Here is a 17,901-nt window from a genome sequence, read left to right on the forward strand (position 1 = left end):
TCAAAATATATATATTTTTTAGCTTTCTGACTTCAAACTGGTTTTGTGAGTAAGATGGGAAGTAGATTGATCAATTATACAATAATAGTGAAGACATCAAAACTATGGAATAACACATGTAATCATGTAGTAACCAAAAGAAGTGTTAAACAAATCAAAATATATTTTAGATTATTCAAAGTAGCCACCCTTTGCCTTGATGACAGCTTTGCACACTCTTGGCATTCTCATGTTGGCTGCTTTGCGGTCCAACTCAACCCAAACCATCTCAGTTAGGTTGAGGTCGGGGGATTGTGGAGGCCAGGTCATCTGATGCAGCACGCCATCACTCTCCTTCTTAGTCAAATAGCCCTTACACAGCCATGCTGGTTGAGAGTGTCTTGAATTCTAAACAAATCACAGTGTCACCAGCAAAGCACCCCCACACCATCCCACCACCTCCTCCATGCTTAACGGTGGGAAATACAAAATGCGGAGATCATCAGCTCACCTACTCTGCATCTCACAAAGACAGGGCGGTTGGAACCAAAAATCTCAAATATGGACGGTACTGATGCAATCCGCCTGGTGTCGAAAACGCCATCTTCTCCCAGGAGGAGTTTTCCAACGGTACCTGCCAATATCCTTTGGTCAGGTCCACGGTGCTGATGTACCGGCCCTTTCCCCAATCGGTCGATGAGCTCATCCACCCTCCGCATAGGGTAGGCATCGAACAAGCTTATGTAGTTCACACCGCGGAAATCATTACAGAAGCGCAGGCTACCGTCCAGTTTGGGCACCAACACAATGGGGCTGCACCATGGACTGTGATACTCTTCAACGACTCCCATCCTCAGCATAGTCTCCACTTCCTGTTTCATGGCCTTCCTTCGGGCCTCCAGAATCCGATATGGCCTCTTTCGTACCGTTTCCCCGGGCCGGGTATGCATGTGGTGTTCAATGAGGGTCATGCGGCCGGGCTTCTTGGAGAACACCGCCATGTTCCGATCGACGAGCTCCCTGAGCTCATGCCTCTGGGCTGGCTCGAGGTCCTCATTGGTACCGTTGGCATTCGGTGCCCCGACCATAACACGGCCAAGGCTGTCCTCTCGTGCCATTTCTTCAACTGGTTCACCTGCTGAGGTTTCCATAATTGACAGGTCCCAGCTTCTTATTCACCTCGTAGGGCCCGTGCCATATTGCCAGGAACTTACTTTCGGCTGTGTGGATTAAGACCAACACCCTGTGTCCCACCTGTAATTCTCAGGGCTGGGCTCCCCGATTGTAGACCTGGGCTTGGGCGCGTTGGGCCTTCTCCATATGTTCCCTCACGACTGGCCATATGGCTGTCATCCGCTCCCTCATTGTCTCAACGTGCTCTACCACGCTGTGTAAGGGGGTCGGTTGGGCTTCCCACACCTTCTTGGTGAGGTCCAGTAGGCCGCGTGGCCTCCTCCCATAGAGGAGTTCGAAAGGGGAAAACCCCATGGAGGACTGGGGTACTTCTCAGATTGAGAACTTTTAGGTGGGGTAGTAGCTGGTCCCAGGAGAGGAGAGCACACAAATCTTTAATTAGGTGGGACATAAACTCAGTACCTTGGTCTGTCAGGATCTCATTCAGGATGCCCACCCGGTTAAAGAGGTGGACCAGCTCCAGGGCGATTCCCTTGGACACCGCCGCCCGTAGGGGCCTGTAGGGGAATGGCCTCGGGATACCGGGTGGCATAGTCTACGATTACCAGGATGTCCTGGTGTCCTCGTGCTGTTTTTACCAGGGGTCCCACTATGTCCATGGCGATGCATTCAAAGGGCACCCCGATTATCAGTAGGGGGACCAGTGTGTTTCGGAAGTGTGATTTGCGGCAGTCATTTGACACTCCGGGCAGCTGTGACAGCCCTCCTCATCCCGGAGCCAGTGGAACTGGGCGGCGATCCGTTCCCGGGTCTTCTCCATTCCCAGGTGCGCCCCAAACAGGTGGGTGTGGGCCAGCTGAAGAACAGTTCCCAATGTACCGTCGGGGCAGCAACAATACCTCTCGAGGTTCCCCCTGTTGGCGTGACACCTGATACAAAAGGTTATTCTTGATTTGGAAATGGGGGTATTGCCAGTCACTCACCCCCAGAAGTAGCTGTCCATCCACCGCTATCACTTGGGTTAAGGTGGGATTTCAAGTTAGGGTCCTCCCACTGGGCCGTCCCGAATTGTCTCCTCAGTTGGCCCCCAGGGGGTGTCTCGACTGGCCCCTCGAAATCGAGGAAGGGGAGGCTGGGCTCTTCCTCACGTGGTTCCCCAGCTGGGGGTCAGGTTCCAGCACCCCCTCCGACTCTGACTCCGGACCTGTAGATGCAGGTTGGTCAACCATTTGCTTCAGGCCGCGAACAGTGGACAATCTCGTCCCACTAGGAGACGTACCAGCTACTCTGGTACTACTCCCACCATCATCTGGCAGTTCCCTTGTGGCGTCACGGTGTTGGCCCATACGGTTGGATACCGCTTTGTGTCCCCGTGAACACAGCAAATGGACATCTCCCTACTCCGTTCGGTCTCCTGGTTCAGCAGGCTCGTGGTTACGAGTGTAACCATACTTCCGGAGTCTAATACAGCTTCCGTGTTGTGTCCGTCAACCTTCACTGGGACCATGGGTGCACTTGATTCGTGGTGTGCCCAACAGGAAGTGACGTAGTTCACTGTGTAATTCACCTCGCTTCCGGGACTTGCAGATGGCATCGACTCCTCTCAACCCAGGACATTCAAGGCATTCTACCTGGGGTCATCGGTGGCGGGTCGGCCTTACCCCAGCCGTCTCTACAAGGGTTTGCGGTCCTTTGGCCCTGTCTTGGCCCTGCCGACTGGCGGTTCTGGGTACCCAGCAGTGGGGCTGTCCTTCCGACTCCTTGAACTGGTCACCGACTCTGCCCGGCTACCACTCAGCAGGGCCTGAGTGTTCTGATGCGTCTCCACTGCTTCCAGGAGGCCCTCCAAGGTGTGGGGTGCGCATAGACTCGCTGCCCTCTTCATGTCGTGGGGTAGTGCCCGTAGGAAGCGAGGACCACTTTGTCTAGGATGGAGTGGGTGGGTACGAGCCATCCCCTGGTGATGCGTAGTAGGTTGCTCATCTGGGCTCGGGAGGGATGTGTCGGCTACGAACCTCCAGCTGTGGAATAGTTGAGCCCGATGGGCCAGGCTGTGAGTATCTCCAAGTTTGAGTCTGTCGTAGTTAGCTGCCTGTTCATCGTTCAGGTCCCAATACGCCTTTTTGGTGTTCCCAGAGAGGAACGGGGCGAGCAGACTGGCCCACTTCTGCCTAGGCCATCCTTCTCGTAGCGCTGTCCGTTCAAATGTAGAGGTAGGTTTCGATGTCGTCATCTTCTGTTAGCTTGAATAAAAACTGGTTTGGATGTGATTCAGTAGACACTCCTCCTTGTAGCTTCCTGATTTCCTCAATGAGGTGGAGGTTTTATAGCCCATGTTCCTCCCGCGTTCGTTCCTGAACCGCCTGCTGGGCTTGTTGGGCCCAGATGAACTGAGCTATCAACTCGTCCATGCGGATGCTACGTAAAAGTCAACCCTGATCTGACCACATTGTCAGATCACCCGCAGGGGGTTGGGTCAAAACGTTTACACAGATCAGACACAGACAGAGCAGGATTAGCTCAGTTTCAAAAGGTGTTTATTAAAATAATCGTCCAAAATAAAAGGTCTCCCCCAAGAGACCCTCTCCGGGATACCATCTTCTGGGCTCCTGGTCTAGCTGTAGGCTGTGGGGATCAAAACTGAACTCTCTCCTGTTACATCTGGTATCGTCCACAACTATAGGGGAGTCCTTCTCTCCCCAGGTCTCTCCCTTGTGTGCTGCCCTTCTGGCAGCTTTATGGGACTTGTACAGCCGGTGAGCAATCAGCCTTTGATTATGCACCAATCCCCAACCAGCCCCAATTAGTCCTGGCTGGAGAGCCCATCGAGACCTGGCGCATCCAGCAGATTGATCCATCGCCTCGTGATGTATACTCCGTCTGTCACCAGGCCTCGACGAGTCTCCCCCTGGAGACTGACCTTCTGTACGCCACTATACATTTTAGAATACACAAAAAGCGCTTTTCTCTCAAATTCTGTGTACTTTTTTATATCCCTGTTAGTGAGCATTTGTCCATTACAAAAAAAATCCATCCACTTGACAGGGGAGGAATAGCTGATTACACAGCATGATCATTACACATGTGCAACTTGTGCTGGGGACAATAAAAGGCCACTCAAAAATGTGCAGTTTTGTCACACAATGCCACAGACATCTCAAGTTGAGGGAGCATGCAATTGGCAAACTGACTGAAGGAATATCCACCAGAGCTGTTGCCCGAGAATTACATTTTCATTTCTCTACCATAAGCCGCCTACAATATAATTTTAGAGAATTTGTCAGTACGTCAAACCGGCCTTACAATCGCAGAACACGTGTAATCATGCAAGCCCATGACCGCCACATCCGGCTTATTCACTTATGGGGTCGTCTGAGACCAGCCACCCAGACAGCTGATGAAACTGAGGATTTTTTCTGACTGTAATAAAACCCCTTTGTGGGGAAAAACTCATTCTGATTGGCTGGGTCTGGCTCCCCTGTTGGTGGGGCTGCCTCCCAAGTGGGTGAGCGTATGCTCTCCAAGGCCCACCCACGCCCTAATTAGGCTCATAGATTAGGGCGCAACTCAATACTAGGAAGATGTTCCAAATGTTTCGTATACTCAGTGTGTGCACACACACAACCGTTCAAAAGTTACAGGTCACTTAGAAATTACCTTGTTTTTGAAAGAAAAGTATATTTTTTGTCCATACTACTCCCTTCACAGAACAGTGCAAACTGGCTATAACCAGAATAGAGAGAGGAGTGGGAGGCCCCAGTGCACAATTGAGCAAGAGGACAAGTACATTAGAGTGTTTAGTTTGGAATAGCCGTCATTTCTCAGAACAAAAATAGACTGTCAATTTTCAGAAGAAAGTTCTTTGTTTCTGGCCATTTTGAGCCTGTAATCGAACCACAAATGCTGATGCTCCAGATACTCAACTAGTCTAAAGAAGGCCAGATTTATTGATTCTTTAAATCAGAACAACAGTTTTCAGCTGTGCTAACATAACTCTTTTGCAATTTTCTAATGATCAATTCGCCTTTTAAAATGATCAACTTGGATTAGCTAACACAACGTGGCATTGGAACACAGGAGTGATAGTTGTTAATAATGGGCCTCTGTACACCTATGTAGATATTCCATTACAAATCTGTTGTTTCCAGCTACAATACTCATTTACAACATTAACAATGTCTACACTATAATTCTGATCGATTTTACGTTATATTAAAATGGACAAAAAATGTATTTTTCTTTCAAAAACATGGACAATTCTAAGTGACCCCCAAAAAATGAAACATCCCTTTTTCAGGAGACTGTCTTTCAAAGATAACTCATAAAAATTCTAATAAACGTCACAGATCTTCATTGTAAAGGGTTTAAACACTGTTTCCCATGCTTGTTCAATGAACCATAAACAATTAATGAACATGCACCTGTGGAACGGTCGTTAAGACACTAACAGCTTACATACAGTAGGCAATTAAGGTCACAAACTTAGGACACTAAAGAGGCCTTTCTACGGACTCTGAAAAACAGCAAAAGAAAGATGCCCAGGGTCCCTGCTCATCTGCGTGAACGTGCCTTAGGCATGCTGTAAGGAGGTTTGAGGACTGCAGATATGTCAAGGGCAATAATTTGCAATGTCTGTACTGTGAGACACCTAAGACAGCACTACAGGGAGACAGGACGGACAGCTGATCATCCTCGCAGTGGCAGACCACGTGTAACAACACCTGCACAGGATCGGAATATCACATCTGTGGGACAGGTACAGGATGGCAACAACAACTGGCCGAGTTACACCAGGAAAGCACAATCCCTCCATCAGTGCTTAGACTGTCCACAATAGGCTGAGAGAGGCTGGACTGACGGCTTGTAGGCCTGTTGTAAGGCAGATCGAGCGGGATCAATTTGGAGGTGGCGGGTCCGTCATGGTCTGTGGCGGTGTGTCACAGCATCATCGGACTGAGCTTGTTGTCCTTGCAGGCAATCGCAACGCTGTGCATTACAGGGAAGACATCCTCCTCCCTCATGTGGTACCCTTCCTGCAGGCTCATCCTGACATGACCCTCCAGCATGACAATGCCGCTCGTTCTGTGTGTGATTTCCTGCAAGACAGGAATGTTAGTGTTCTGCCATGGCCAGCAAAAAGCCCGGATCTCAATCCCATTAAGCACATCTGGGACCTGTTGGAACAGAGGGTGAGGGCTAGGGCCATTCCCCCAAGAAATAAACGGGAACTTGCAGGTGCCTTGGTGGAAGAGTAGGGTAACATCTCACATCAAGAACTGGCAAATTCGGTGCAGTCCACGAGGAGGAGATGCACTGGAGTACTTAATGCAGCCGGTGGCCATACCAGATGCTGACTGTTACTTTTGATTTTGACCCCCCCCCCCTCATTTGTTCAGGGACACATTATTCCATTTATTTTAGTCACATGTGTGGAACTTGTTCAGTTCATGTCTCAGTTGTTGAATCTTATGTTCATACAAATATATACACGTGAGGTTTGCTGACAATAAACGCAGTTGACAGTGAGGACGTTTATCTTTTTGCTGAGTTTATACACACACACACACACACACACACACACACACACACACACACACACACACACACACACACACACACACACACACACACACACACACACACACACACACACACACACACACACACACACACACACACACACACACACACACACACACACTATTTAGCAGGTTGATTTTATATGAAGTCATTTACTCATGTGTGCATATATTTTACGTATGGGTGGCTGACCCAAGGAAATGAACATGCAATCCTGGCTTTGCAAGCGCCATGCTCTATCAGCTGAGTCATACAGGACAGCTATGAATGCTATGTGTGTGTGTTTGTATGCCCCATCCATATGTGTCTGCTGTTTCCAACATCTAAACCAGCCTGCAGCGCCATTGATCCACTGTCTGGTCCCTCTATATGTTTGTCAACAATCATCACTTACAGCCAAACATCCCTGCAATATCACATCATTATTTGACATCCCATTGGACAGATTCCAGACAGGACAGGATTGCTGCCAAGTGGGATATCAAAGGGATATTTATTACATTACGCATGACCAGACAACACCCCATTTCTATGACAACACCTATAATGCATCAGAATTCCTGTCGGGACTGGATCAAATCGCATTTCATTTGTCACATGCTTCATAAACAACAGAAAGACTAACAGGAAAATGCTTATGGGAACTTCCCAACAATGCAGGGAAAAATAGAAAAAAACATTGAAAAAATAATAAAGAGGAATAAATAAAAAATGAGTAACGATAACTTGGATATATTTTCCCGTACTCGTAGGGGGCCTTTTTCCTGGCCGTCATTGGAAATAAGAATTTGTTCTTAAATGACTTGCTTGGCCCTCCGTTAGTTAAATCAAGGTTAAATAAATAAAAAATATAAAAACACAGGGCACCAGTAGATACAGAATGCACATATAGGTGGGGCTAAAGTGACTTGGCAACAGTAGAGATAATAAACCGTAGCAGCGGTGTATGTAATGAGTCAAGAGTTAATGAGTCATGAGTCAAGTCAAGCGGGTCAATGCAGATAGTTAGATAAATAGTCCGGGTAGCTATTTAGAAGTCTTGTGGCTTGGGGGTAGAAGCGGTCCTAGATCCTGTTAGTTCCAGACTTGGTGCCTCGGTATTAGTTGTCGTGGACACCAAGGAACTTGAATCTCTCGAGCCACTCCACTACAGCCCCGTCGATCTGGATGGGGGCGTGCTCGGCCCTCCGTTTCCTGTAGTCTACGTTCAGCTCTTGCTAACTTTGAGGGAGAGGTTGTTGTCCTGGCACCACACTGCCAGGTCTCTGACCTCCTCCCCATCAGCTGTCTCATCATCGTTGGTGATCAGGTCTACCACTGTCCTGTTTTGTCAGCAAACTTAATGATGCCATTTTGAGTTGTACGCAGCCACAAAGCCGTGGGTGAACTGGGAGTACAAGAAGGGATTAAGCACGCAGCCTTGAGGCGCCTCCGTGATGATGCTCAGTGTGTTGGATATGTTGTTGCCTACCCTCACCACCTGGGGGTGGCCCATCAGGAAATCCAGGATCCAGATGCAGATGGAAGTGTTCAGTCCCAGGGTTCAGGGCTTAGTGATGAGCTTCGAGGGCACTATGGTGTTTAACGCTGAGCTGTAGTCCATAAACAGCATTCTCAAATAAGTGTTCTTCTTGCACACGTGGGAGAGGGCAGTGTGGAGTGCGATAAAGATTACATAATCTGTGGATCTGTTGGGGCGGTATGTGAATTGGAGTGGGTCCAGGACATCTGGGATGATGGTGTTGATGTGAGTGATTACCAGCCTTTTAAGGTTATGAGGCAAAAATAATTTAAACAGTCCCTGTGCCCAAGAACTCCAAGGTAACCTATGGTGGTCTGCTTGAAACACATCAGCTATGGAGAATGGTCTGGAACTGCTTGTGCTCTCATGAATGGTTCATTGTTGCATTGTTGTATGCCATTTAGCTCGTCTGCTAGGCTCATGTCACTGGGCAGTTCGCTGCTCGGTTTCCCTTTGTAATCAGTGTTAGTTTGCAAGCCTTGCCATATCTGACGAGCATCAGCGCAGGCGTAGTAGGTGATGTCATATCCTGTGTTTAATCGATTGGTTGCTTACTGTGTAATCTGCATTGCCATTGGCTAGTTATGACTGGTTAATCATTTTGTTTTTGTCATAATTTGTATTTGTAGTATCTCATCCAATCTTTTTCTTGTATTGACGCTTTGCCAGTTTGATAGCTTGTCCGAGGTCGTAGCTGGATTTCTTACAAGCGTTCCGGATTAGAGTCCCACTCCTTGAAAGGGGCAGCTCTAGCCTTTAGCTCAGTGCAAATGTCCTGTAGCTTAGCATCCACTTCATCAGACCACTAGTACTTCCTGTTTGAGTTTTTGCTTGTAAGCAGGAAACAAGAGGATAGAGTTATGGTAAGATCTGCCAAAGGGAGGGCAGGAGAGCCTTGTATATGTTTGTGTGTGGAGAAAAGGGGATCTAGATTTTTTTTGCCTGTAGTCTCACTTATGACATCTTGATAAAAAATGAAATAAAACATATTTCAGTTTCCCTGCACCTAAAATCACCAGCCATGAGAAGAGTTGCCTCTGGGTGGGCACTTTCTTGTTTGCTTATGGCCCTAAACAGCTCATTGAGTGTGGTCTTAGTGCCAGCATTGGTTTGCATTGATAAATAGAGTGCTATGAAAAATATGTTGGTAAATAGTATGGTTGGTCTCCAGCTTATCATAAGGTATTCTAAACTCAGGAGAGCAAAAACTTGAGACTTCCTTAACATTCGAGAATGCGCCCCAGCAGTTAACACAGACACACCACTCCCTCCCTCATCTTACCCGAGGCTGCCAACCGGTCTTGAAGATGTATGGAAAAGCCAACAAGATGTATATTATCCATCTTCTTGTTCAGCCACGACTCTGTGAAACATAGAACATTACAATTCTTCAGGTCCTGTTGGTAGGATAGTCTCAAACGGAGCTCGTCCAGTTTGTTCTCTAGTGACTGTACCTAGAGGCGATTTATTTACTTGTCAACAAAGTTTGGTCGGGATGCCGGCTCATCTGCATCTTTCGCGCCATCTCATCCAATTTTGAGTCCCGGTGATTAGGGCCTTGTGTCGGAGTATGCAGAACGTCCAGAGCTGCTGACTCGTTGAAGTAGAAACCGGTTAGTGATCGCTGTTCAGATCTCCAGATGCTGTTTTCGGTCACACAAAAATAGCGGAATTGGTCAGGAAGCCAGTAAAACGGCTGCTATCCACTGCAACGCCTCTCAGTTCATTCTCAAACCATATGTTTGGGTGCTAATATATCAACTTCATGTGTAAGTTATTACAGGTCAACTATCTCTCCCCATAACAGCACAGTGGTGACTGTGGAGGACGTGGAGAAGGAGTAAAAAAAAAACACACAAAAAAAAATGTTTTGACCAACAGACAGCATGAAATGTGGCTAACATAAAACCCATCAAAACAGAGTAGCTAAAGCAGAGCAGATAGTTCAGTGTGAACAACAGGCATACCAGAGAGAAAACATCACTGCCAGATGCCACAGCTCTTCTCCAGGTCTGCCAAGCTACAGGCCTGATCTTATCCAGACGAGACATGTGGAGCCCCAAGTCAGAGACACACAACTGTCTGGTGCGGACAGACGCAGTGGTGTAGTGGAGGGTATACACCGCATACCCACTTATTTTCAGTGGGCATTGCGTATACTCACTTTTTAAACATATAAAAGTAGTGTTCGAGGATGTATATGTCATATCAATTCATAAGGTTGATGGAACAGGAACAGATCAGAATGTTTAGCCTAAAAATGTTGATCAACTATTATTTCTTCACATTTTAGGCGCAGAATTGTGCCAACTGCGGTAGGCCTTTGCGCAAATGTTCCAAAATGCAATTTGCGGGAGAACACAGTTCTAAAATCTGCACCACACATGTGAGCGGTTTAATGGACAGAGATGGAAATATCTGTTAGAAATGTAGAAAAAGGGGAGATCTAAAGATGCAACAACTATCATGGGTTGCGAATATGACTAGGATACTGCATTTGGCTGTTAGACAATGAAAGAAAATTGAAAGAAAACCAATAAGAACAGGACAACTCTTTACAAAATAAAGTATTTATAAAATAATTGTCTCAACGTTTCTATAGTGGGATTTTGGCTATAGGCTACTTTGAACCAAGACAAGACATTAATAGGAAGTAAAAAAGTCCAACTTTCAAACAATTAAGGAACAGGAAAGACATAGCGATGATAGGCCTAACCGTCGTCTGCTAATAGAAAGACTTTCCCAAAAAGTAGCTACAAAGTAGCTTATGCCTACCTGGCAGAATGATATCATGATTTGCATCAATCCAGTGACCATTTGTTTTGCAAACTCATGTGCTACAGAAACACTGCTAACTAAACCACCGTGCAAGGTGCATGTGCACTTGAATTAAAAGGGTAACTACTCTCAAAAAATCAAAGTAGTCTCGCGATGTGGTTTAAGCATTGTTATGTTACTTTGAGAGCGAAAACCTGTTTCAATAGTAGAACTACTATTAGCATACTTGCACAGTACAGCTTGGGTTGGCCTGACTGGGAAAGACCAATATGGAATTCATCATTTTAGGGCATTCAGAGTGTATGTAACTGTTTCTTAAATAAATAAGACAGGAAGTACTCACTTTTCAAAGCACCACTACATCACTGGACAGACGGAAGGAATGGAGGACTGAAATAACTTAGAGATAACGAGACAGCTTCCTAAATCATTTTTCGGCTGACCTTTGAAGTAATATAAATTACTTAAAAGAAAATAACAAAACACAGCTCTCTCTATGTATCCTGTATTACTCTTCTTCTTTCAAATATGAACTAAGTGGATGGTTGGCAACATCCCCTCGTCTATTAAGGCACCTCCACGTTTGACAGTTTTCTTCCGTTTCGTGCCTACTCAATATGACCCAAGCCAAATTTCCCTCATCCAGAGGCATAGAGCTGGGGTGTTTACCATGCTGGAGTTTAGGCTGATACTGTTTGACATCTCTGTTTTGGCCCATTGTGAGAGGTCCAATCAGGACACAATGGCTGCAAATGGATTCTATGTAGGAGTCTTGTTTGGCCAGTGCCTGGGACAACTGACTCAGTCGGCAGAGCGCGTGGAAGCCCTGCAAGTTGAAGGGCCAGACTGTACTGCTGGCGGCTGCTGCTGCTGGGTAGGGACAAGGACAGGCACCATCATGAACTGGTAGCCAATGCCTGCACGAACACTCACTGGCCCCCTTCTCAATGGAGTCTGCAGAGCTAAATGAGGATGAACGTGTCTCACTCATGGTAGCTAACCCTTTAATGGATCAATAGTGAGAGTAATAAGGGGATAACAGAGAGCTTGGGATTATTAGGATGAGCACTAGGAAGAAGCTATTCTCTATCCCTATAGAGGCATGAGCACTGGGCCTTTGTTGACCCTGTGATGACCATATAAAGAGGAAGCATTGGCCTCTGAGTTTTCTGAAGTTTCCTTCATCTGAAACACTATTATTGCAACCCCCCTCCAAGTCTCTGATCACAATTTCTCCCTCCCTCCCTCCCTCCCTCCCTCCCTCCCTCCCTCCCTCCCTCCCTCCCTCCCTCCCTCCCTCCCTCCCTCCCTCCCTCCAACCCTACCCACTCAACCATAACAATCTTTGCTCTCCCTCTCCCGTTACTCTCTCCTCTTCCATCCTATCATCTCTACCATATGCTAAATCCTTCTCTCTCCTGTCTCCTGATTCTGCCTTTTCAACCCTACTCACCTCCCTTTCCGCATCCTATGACTCTCACTGTCCCCTTTCCTCTTGGCCCTCACCTCCTGCTCCGTGGCTGAGTGACTCACAGCAAGCTTACAGAATCGGGCTGCAGCTGAGCTGAAACAAAGGAAAACTAAAGTTCCGGAGGACCTATCCCTTCTCTCTACCTTCTCTTCCTCTGTATCCGCTATTAAGCTACTTTTGATCACTCTACATTTCAAGCTTCTGCCTCTAACCCTAGGAAACTTTTTTCCACCTTCTCCTCCCTCCTTAATCCTCCACCTCCTACCTACCTCTCTGCGGACAACTGTCAACCACTTTGAACAGAAGGTTGACGATGTCCCTTCCCAATTCACTCAGCCTACTGAGTCCACTGGTCCCACTCTCACAGAACTTCCTATGCCTTGACCTCTTTCTCCCTGCTCTCTCCAGATGGAATCCTGCAACTTGTGATGTCCCGCCACCCGGCAACCTGCCCGCTCAACCCCATCCCCTCTTCCCTTCTCCAGACCACATCTGGAGACCTCCCATTACTCACTTCCCCTCATCAACTCATCCCTGACTACTGGTTGCGTCCCCTCGGACTTCAAGAAGGCCAGAGTCGCTCCCTTCCTCAAGAAACAAACACTCAACCATTCTCACGTCAAAAACTACAGACCGTTATCCCATCTTTCTTTTCTTTCCAAAACACTTTAGCATGATGTCTCTGACCAACTCTCTCTCTATCTCTCTCAGAACGATCTTCTTGACCCTAACCAGTCAGGCTCCAAGACGGCTCACTCAACTGAGACTGCTCTCCTCTGTCACGGAGACTCTCCGCACCGCCAAAGCTGACTCTCTGTTTTCATCCTCCTATACTTGTCCGCTGCCCTCGACATTGTGAACCATCATATCCTCCTCTCCACCATCTCAGGCACTGCACACTCTTGGATTGCATCCTACCTAGTAGGTTGCGCCTACCGGCTAAAGTGGAGAGGATCTGCTCTCACTACTGGTGTCCCCCAGGGCCCGGTTCCAGGCCCTCCCCTATTTTCTCTATACACTAAGCCACTTGGCTCCGTCACATGATCTCTCCTATCACTGCTAAGCAAATGACACTCAACTACTTCCTCAACTACTCAACCTTTCCCCCTTCTGACACCCAGGTGACAACCCGCATCTCCGTTGTGCCTGGCAGACATCTCAGCTTAGATGTCGGCCCACCACCTCCTCCACTACAAGACCATGGTGTTTGCCTACGGAATAGCAATGGAAACTAGCCCTCCATACCTTCAGGCTATGCTCAAATCCTACACCCTAACCCGAGCACTCCATTCTGCCATCTCTAGTCTCTTGGTCCTCGCACCCCTGTGGGGGTCAGCTCCCGCTCAGCCAGGTAAATGCTCTGTCAGGGCACCCCAAAGATGGCTTCCTCCTGACTCTAAATCAGCAAAGTTCCTGCCAATCTTCCGAGAATGTCTGAAACCCTACCTCTTCACAGAGTATCTTAAATGAATCCCAAGGCGCCCCAAAAAAGTAATGTCTTCTCCTACTAGCACTGACTTTGCTGATAACAACATTATTGAGGTTGTCTCACCAAACTAATTGTCGCTCTTGATAAGAGTGTCTGCTATGCCTTTATATTGCTGCCAAGAAGCATTGATTATGCTGGAAACAAGCTAACAAAGTATTTCAGAAGAAATATATCAAAAGCGAGCTCCTCCCTTTGTGAGTATTTATGAGTCCAAATCACACAGAAGAAAAGCAAGTGCAGACCTGGCCGCTTCGCCTTCAAACATGGCCATCCACGTATCCCCACATATGATTAAGCTAGTTAAATACTTCACAGTCCTGAAAGATTTTGATTCGAGTGTAATCATGTAATAAATGAAAGCCATAAATGGCCAGATCCCTTTAGTCATCGATACAGTAGAACTGAACCAACTACCAACCAGCAGCTCTTAAAAGGATACTTTGGGATTTTGGCAATGAGGCATTTTGTCTACTTCCCCAAAGTCAGATTAAATGGTAGATACCATTTGTATGTCTCTGTGTCCAGTATTAAGGAAGCTAGAAGTAGTTTCTCAAGCCAACTCTAACAAGACAAAGGGCCTCATTGCCAACATTCCGAAGTATCACTTGAATGGACGAGAGAAGCAGAGTAGAGCAATAGAATGAGACAGCAATTCAGCATGGCATTGGATCCAGCCCAGCCCAAGAACAGTACGTACAACCAGCTCAGAGAACATGGCATCCAGCTCCTCTTCAAGCGGCATGGGCAGGGAGGGCTCCATGGTCTGTAGGATGAAGTTACTGTCATGGCGAAGGCGGTAGGTGATCTCCGGGTGATCACTCCCTTTAAAACAGCAGAAAATATCGGAGAGGCCCCGCCCTGGACGCTTGCGAGGGGCCATGGCGGCCAGGGTTTGGGCCCTTTCTAGGGAACGTTACCGTTTCTCACCACGGCTCCCTGTAGAAGGAGACAAAACAGATTGTTAGTGGAATACATGGTTGGAGTCATTTAACCAGGTTATTAATTTGGCTTCTGAGGGTGTGATATATGTAAATTATAACCCTGAGGGTGTGGTCTATGTCACTCCCAGAGCATGGTGTATGTCACATGATCTATGCCATGGGCAATTCCACGGTCACAGAATGAGACGTACAGTGGGGCAAAAAAGTATTTAGTCAGCCACCAATTGTGCAGGTTCTCCCACTTAAAATGATTAGAGAGGCCTGTAATTTTCATCATAGGTACACTTCAACTATGACAGACAAAATTAGAAAAAAAATCCAGAAAATCACATTGTAGGATTTTTAATGAATTTATTTGCAAATTATGGTGGAAAATAAGTATTTGGTCAATAACAAAAGTTTATCTCAATACTTTGTTATATACCCTTTGTTGGCAATGACAGAGGTCAAAAGTTTTCTGTAACTCTTCACAAGGTTTTCACACACTATTGCTGGTATTTTGGCCCGTTCCTCCATGCAGATCTCCTCTAGAGCAGTGATGTTTTGGGGCTGTTGCTGGGCAACACGGACTTTCAACTCCCTCCAAAGATTTTCTATGGGGTTGAGATCTCCAGGACCTTGAAATGCTTCTTACGAAGCCACTCCTACGTTGCCCGGGAGGTGTGTTTGGGATCATTGTCATGCTGAAAGACCCAGCCACGTTTCATCTTCAATGCCCTTGCTGATGGAAGGAGGTTTTCACTCAAAATCTCACGATACATGGCCCCATTCATTCTTTCCTTTACACGGATCAGTCGTCCTGGTCCCTTTGCAGAAAAACAGCCCCAAAGCTAATAATAATAATTGCTCCCACAGTTGATTTCTTCAAACCAAGCTGCTTACCTATTACAGATTCAGTCTTCCCAGTCTGGTGCAGGTCTACAATTTTGTTTCTGGTGTCCTTTGACAGCTCTTTGGTCTTGGCCATAGTGGAGTTTGGATTGTGACTGTTTGAGGTTGTGGACAGGTGTCTTTTATACTGATAACAAGTTCAAACAGGTGCCATTAACCACTTGCTCCTACCTGGCACGCAGGCGTCCCATCTAGAGCTCTGGAAATGCAAATGTGCTACGCTAAATGCTAATAGTATTAGTTAAAACTCAAACATTCATTAAAATACACATGCAGTGTATTGAATTAAAGCTATTAAAGCTACACTCGTTAAATCGGTCCATATATATCCTAGATATCGCTCTCTGTAGACTGTATGATAAACAAAAAAAAGAGCGTTTCATAACGTAACGTCATTTTTTTTTAATTCAAAAAGTCGACGATAAACTTTCACAAAACACTTCGAAATACTTTTGTAATGCAACTTTAGGTATTAGTACACGTTAATAAGCGATAAAATTCATCAGGAGGCGACGTAACTTCTATAGGTGTCGTCTGGAAAAAAACATGGCCGAGAGAGCTCGACCAAAACATCCGGTCGGAGAACGGAGGGAAGGAGTTCCCTTGAACCGGTTAGACCAAGAATCAATTGCGAATCAAATGACAAGACTCTAGACAACGTGTGGTAGCTGTAGGCGCTGAAACCTCGGTCTCATGTAATTCGGTTCACTTTGAACAATTCCTGGAAGTAAGCGCAAGGATATTTATTTCCATTTTCAGTGATCAGGTTTTCCTGCGCTATTCGATGAAACTCACGCTCTGTTAAACTCACAGCCGTGATTTAACCAGTTTTAGAAACGTCAGAGTGTTTGCTATCCACACATACGAATCATATGCATATACTATATTCCTGGCATGAGTAGCAGGGCGCTGAAATGTTGCGCGATTTTTAACAGAATGTTCGAAAAAGTAGAGGGTCGACTTAAGAGGTTAATACAGGTAACGAGTGGAGGACAGAAGAGCCTCTTAAAGAAGAAGTTACAGGTCTGTGAGAGCCAGAAATTTTGCTTGTTTGTAGGTGACCAAATACTTATTTTCCACCATAATTTGAAAATAAATATATTAAAAATCCTACAATGTGATTTTCTGGATTTTTTTCTCTCATTTTGTCTGTCATAGTTGAAGTGTACCTATGATGAAAATTACAGGCCTCTCTCATCTTTTAAGTGGGAGAACTTGGTGGCTGTCTAAATACTTTTTTGCCCCACTGTAACAGATGTTTCACTTTAAAAATGTATGTCAAACAAAAACCAAATGATTGCAAAGTTAAACAAACCATGCAGCTTTTAATGACATTTAGTCATTCGTCGTCCTAACGTAGTCTACACTGCTATCTGCCCAGCAGCTAGCCAGCTAGCAAACGTCCACCGTCTACCGAATAGCAGCACTGTAGAAACTATTACACTCAACTGAACGACTTGATTAGTGTAGTGTTAGCTAGCTACATAGTTGTCTTTGCTGTCTTCGTATCCAAGATAATTGTGTAGTTTAGAGCGTATAGTCTTAGAGTGATTATCTTAATTTACCGAGGTTAGCTAGCCAGCTATTTGTCGTCCTTAACGTAGGAGACACTGCTAGCTAGCCAACAGCTAGCCAACGTCTACTGAATAGAACTTCCGCACTCAACAACCCGGTCGCATTCCGCTTCGCTCCACAGGTAGTATCACATTTTTCATTTCATTTCATTACAGCACAACGGTTTGATTTGTTTGATCGTAGCTAGCTACATAGCTAGCTACATAGCCGTCTGTGTATCAAAGATAATTGTGTAGTCTAGAGCGATTTTCTAGGTTAGCTAGCCAGCTATTGTCGTTCTTTTAACGCAACGTAACGTAATCAACACTGCTAGCTAGCCAGCTAGCCCCCGAATAGCAGCACTGTAGAAACTACTACACTCAACGGAACGACTTGATTAGTGTAGTGTCAACAACGCAGCCACTGTCAGCTAGCCTACAAAGTCAACAACGCAGCCACTGCCAGCTAGCCTACTTCAGCAGTACTGTATCATTTTTAATAATTTTAGTCAATAAGATTCTTGCTACGTAAGCTTAACTTTCTGAACATTCGAGACGTGTAG

General features: G+C 46.2%; 1 protein-coding gene across 4 annotated transcripts in view; it reads right to left on the reverse strand.

Moving 5' to 3' along the window:
- LOC124001481 (disheveled-associated activator of morphogenesis 1-like) overlaps positions 1 to 17,901 on the reverse strand; it is an 85,496-nt gene that overhangs the window by 26,233 nt on the left and 41,362 nt on the right. For all 4 annotated transcript variants that reach the window (XM_046308286.1, XM_046308287.1, XM_046308288.1 and 1 more), the window contains exon 2: positions 14,651 to 14,889. In XM_046308286.1, the coding sequence (XP_046164242.1) occupies positions 14,651 to 14,833 (183 nt within the window). In that variant the 5' untranslated portion in view covers positions 14,834 to 14,889. The remainder of the gene's footprint in view (positions 1 to 14,650; positions 14,890 to 17,901) is intronic.

This window comes from Oncorhynchus gorbuscha, linkage group LG17, assembly GCF_021184085.1.
Source record: "Oncorhynchus gorbuscha isolate QuinsamMale2020 ecotype Even-year linkage group LG17, OgorEven_v1.0, whole genome shotgun sequence".
NCBI classification, from domain to species: domain Eukaryota; kingdom Metazoa; phylum Chordata; class Actinopteri; order Salmoniformes; family Salmonidae; genus Oncorhynchus; species Oncorhynchus gorbuscha.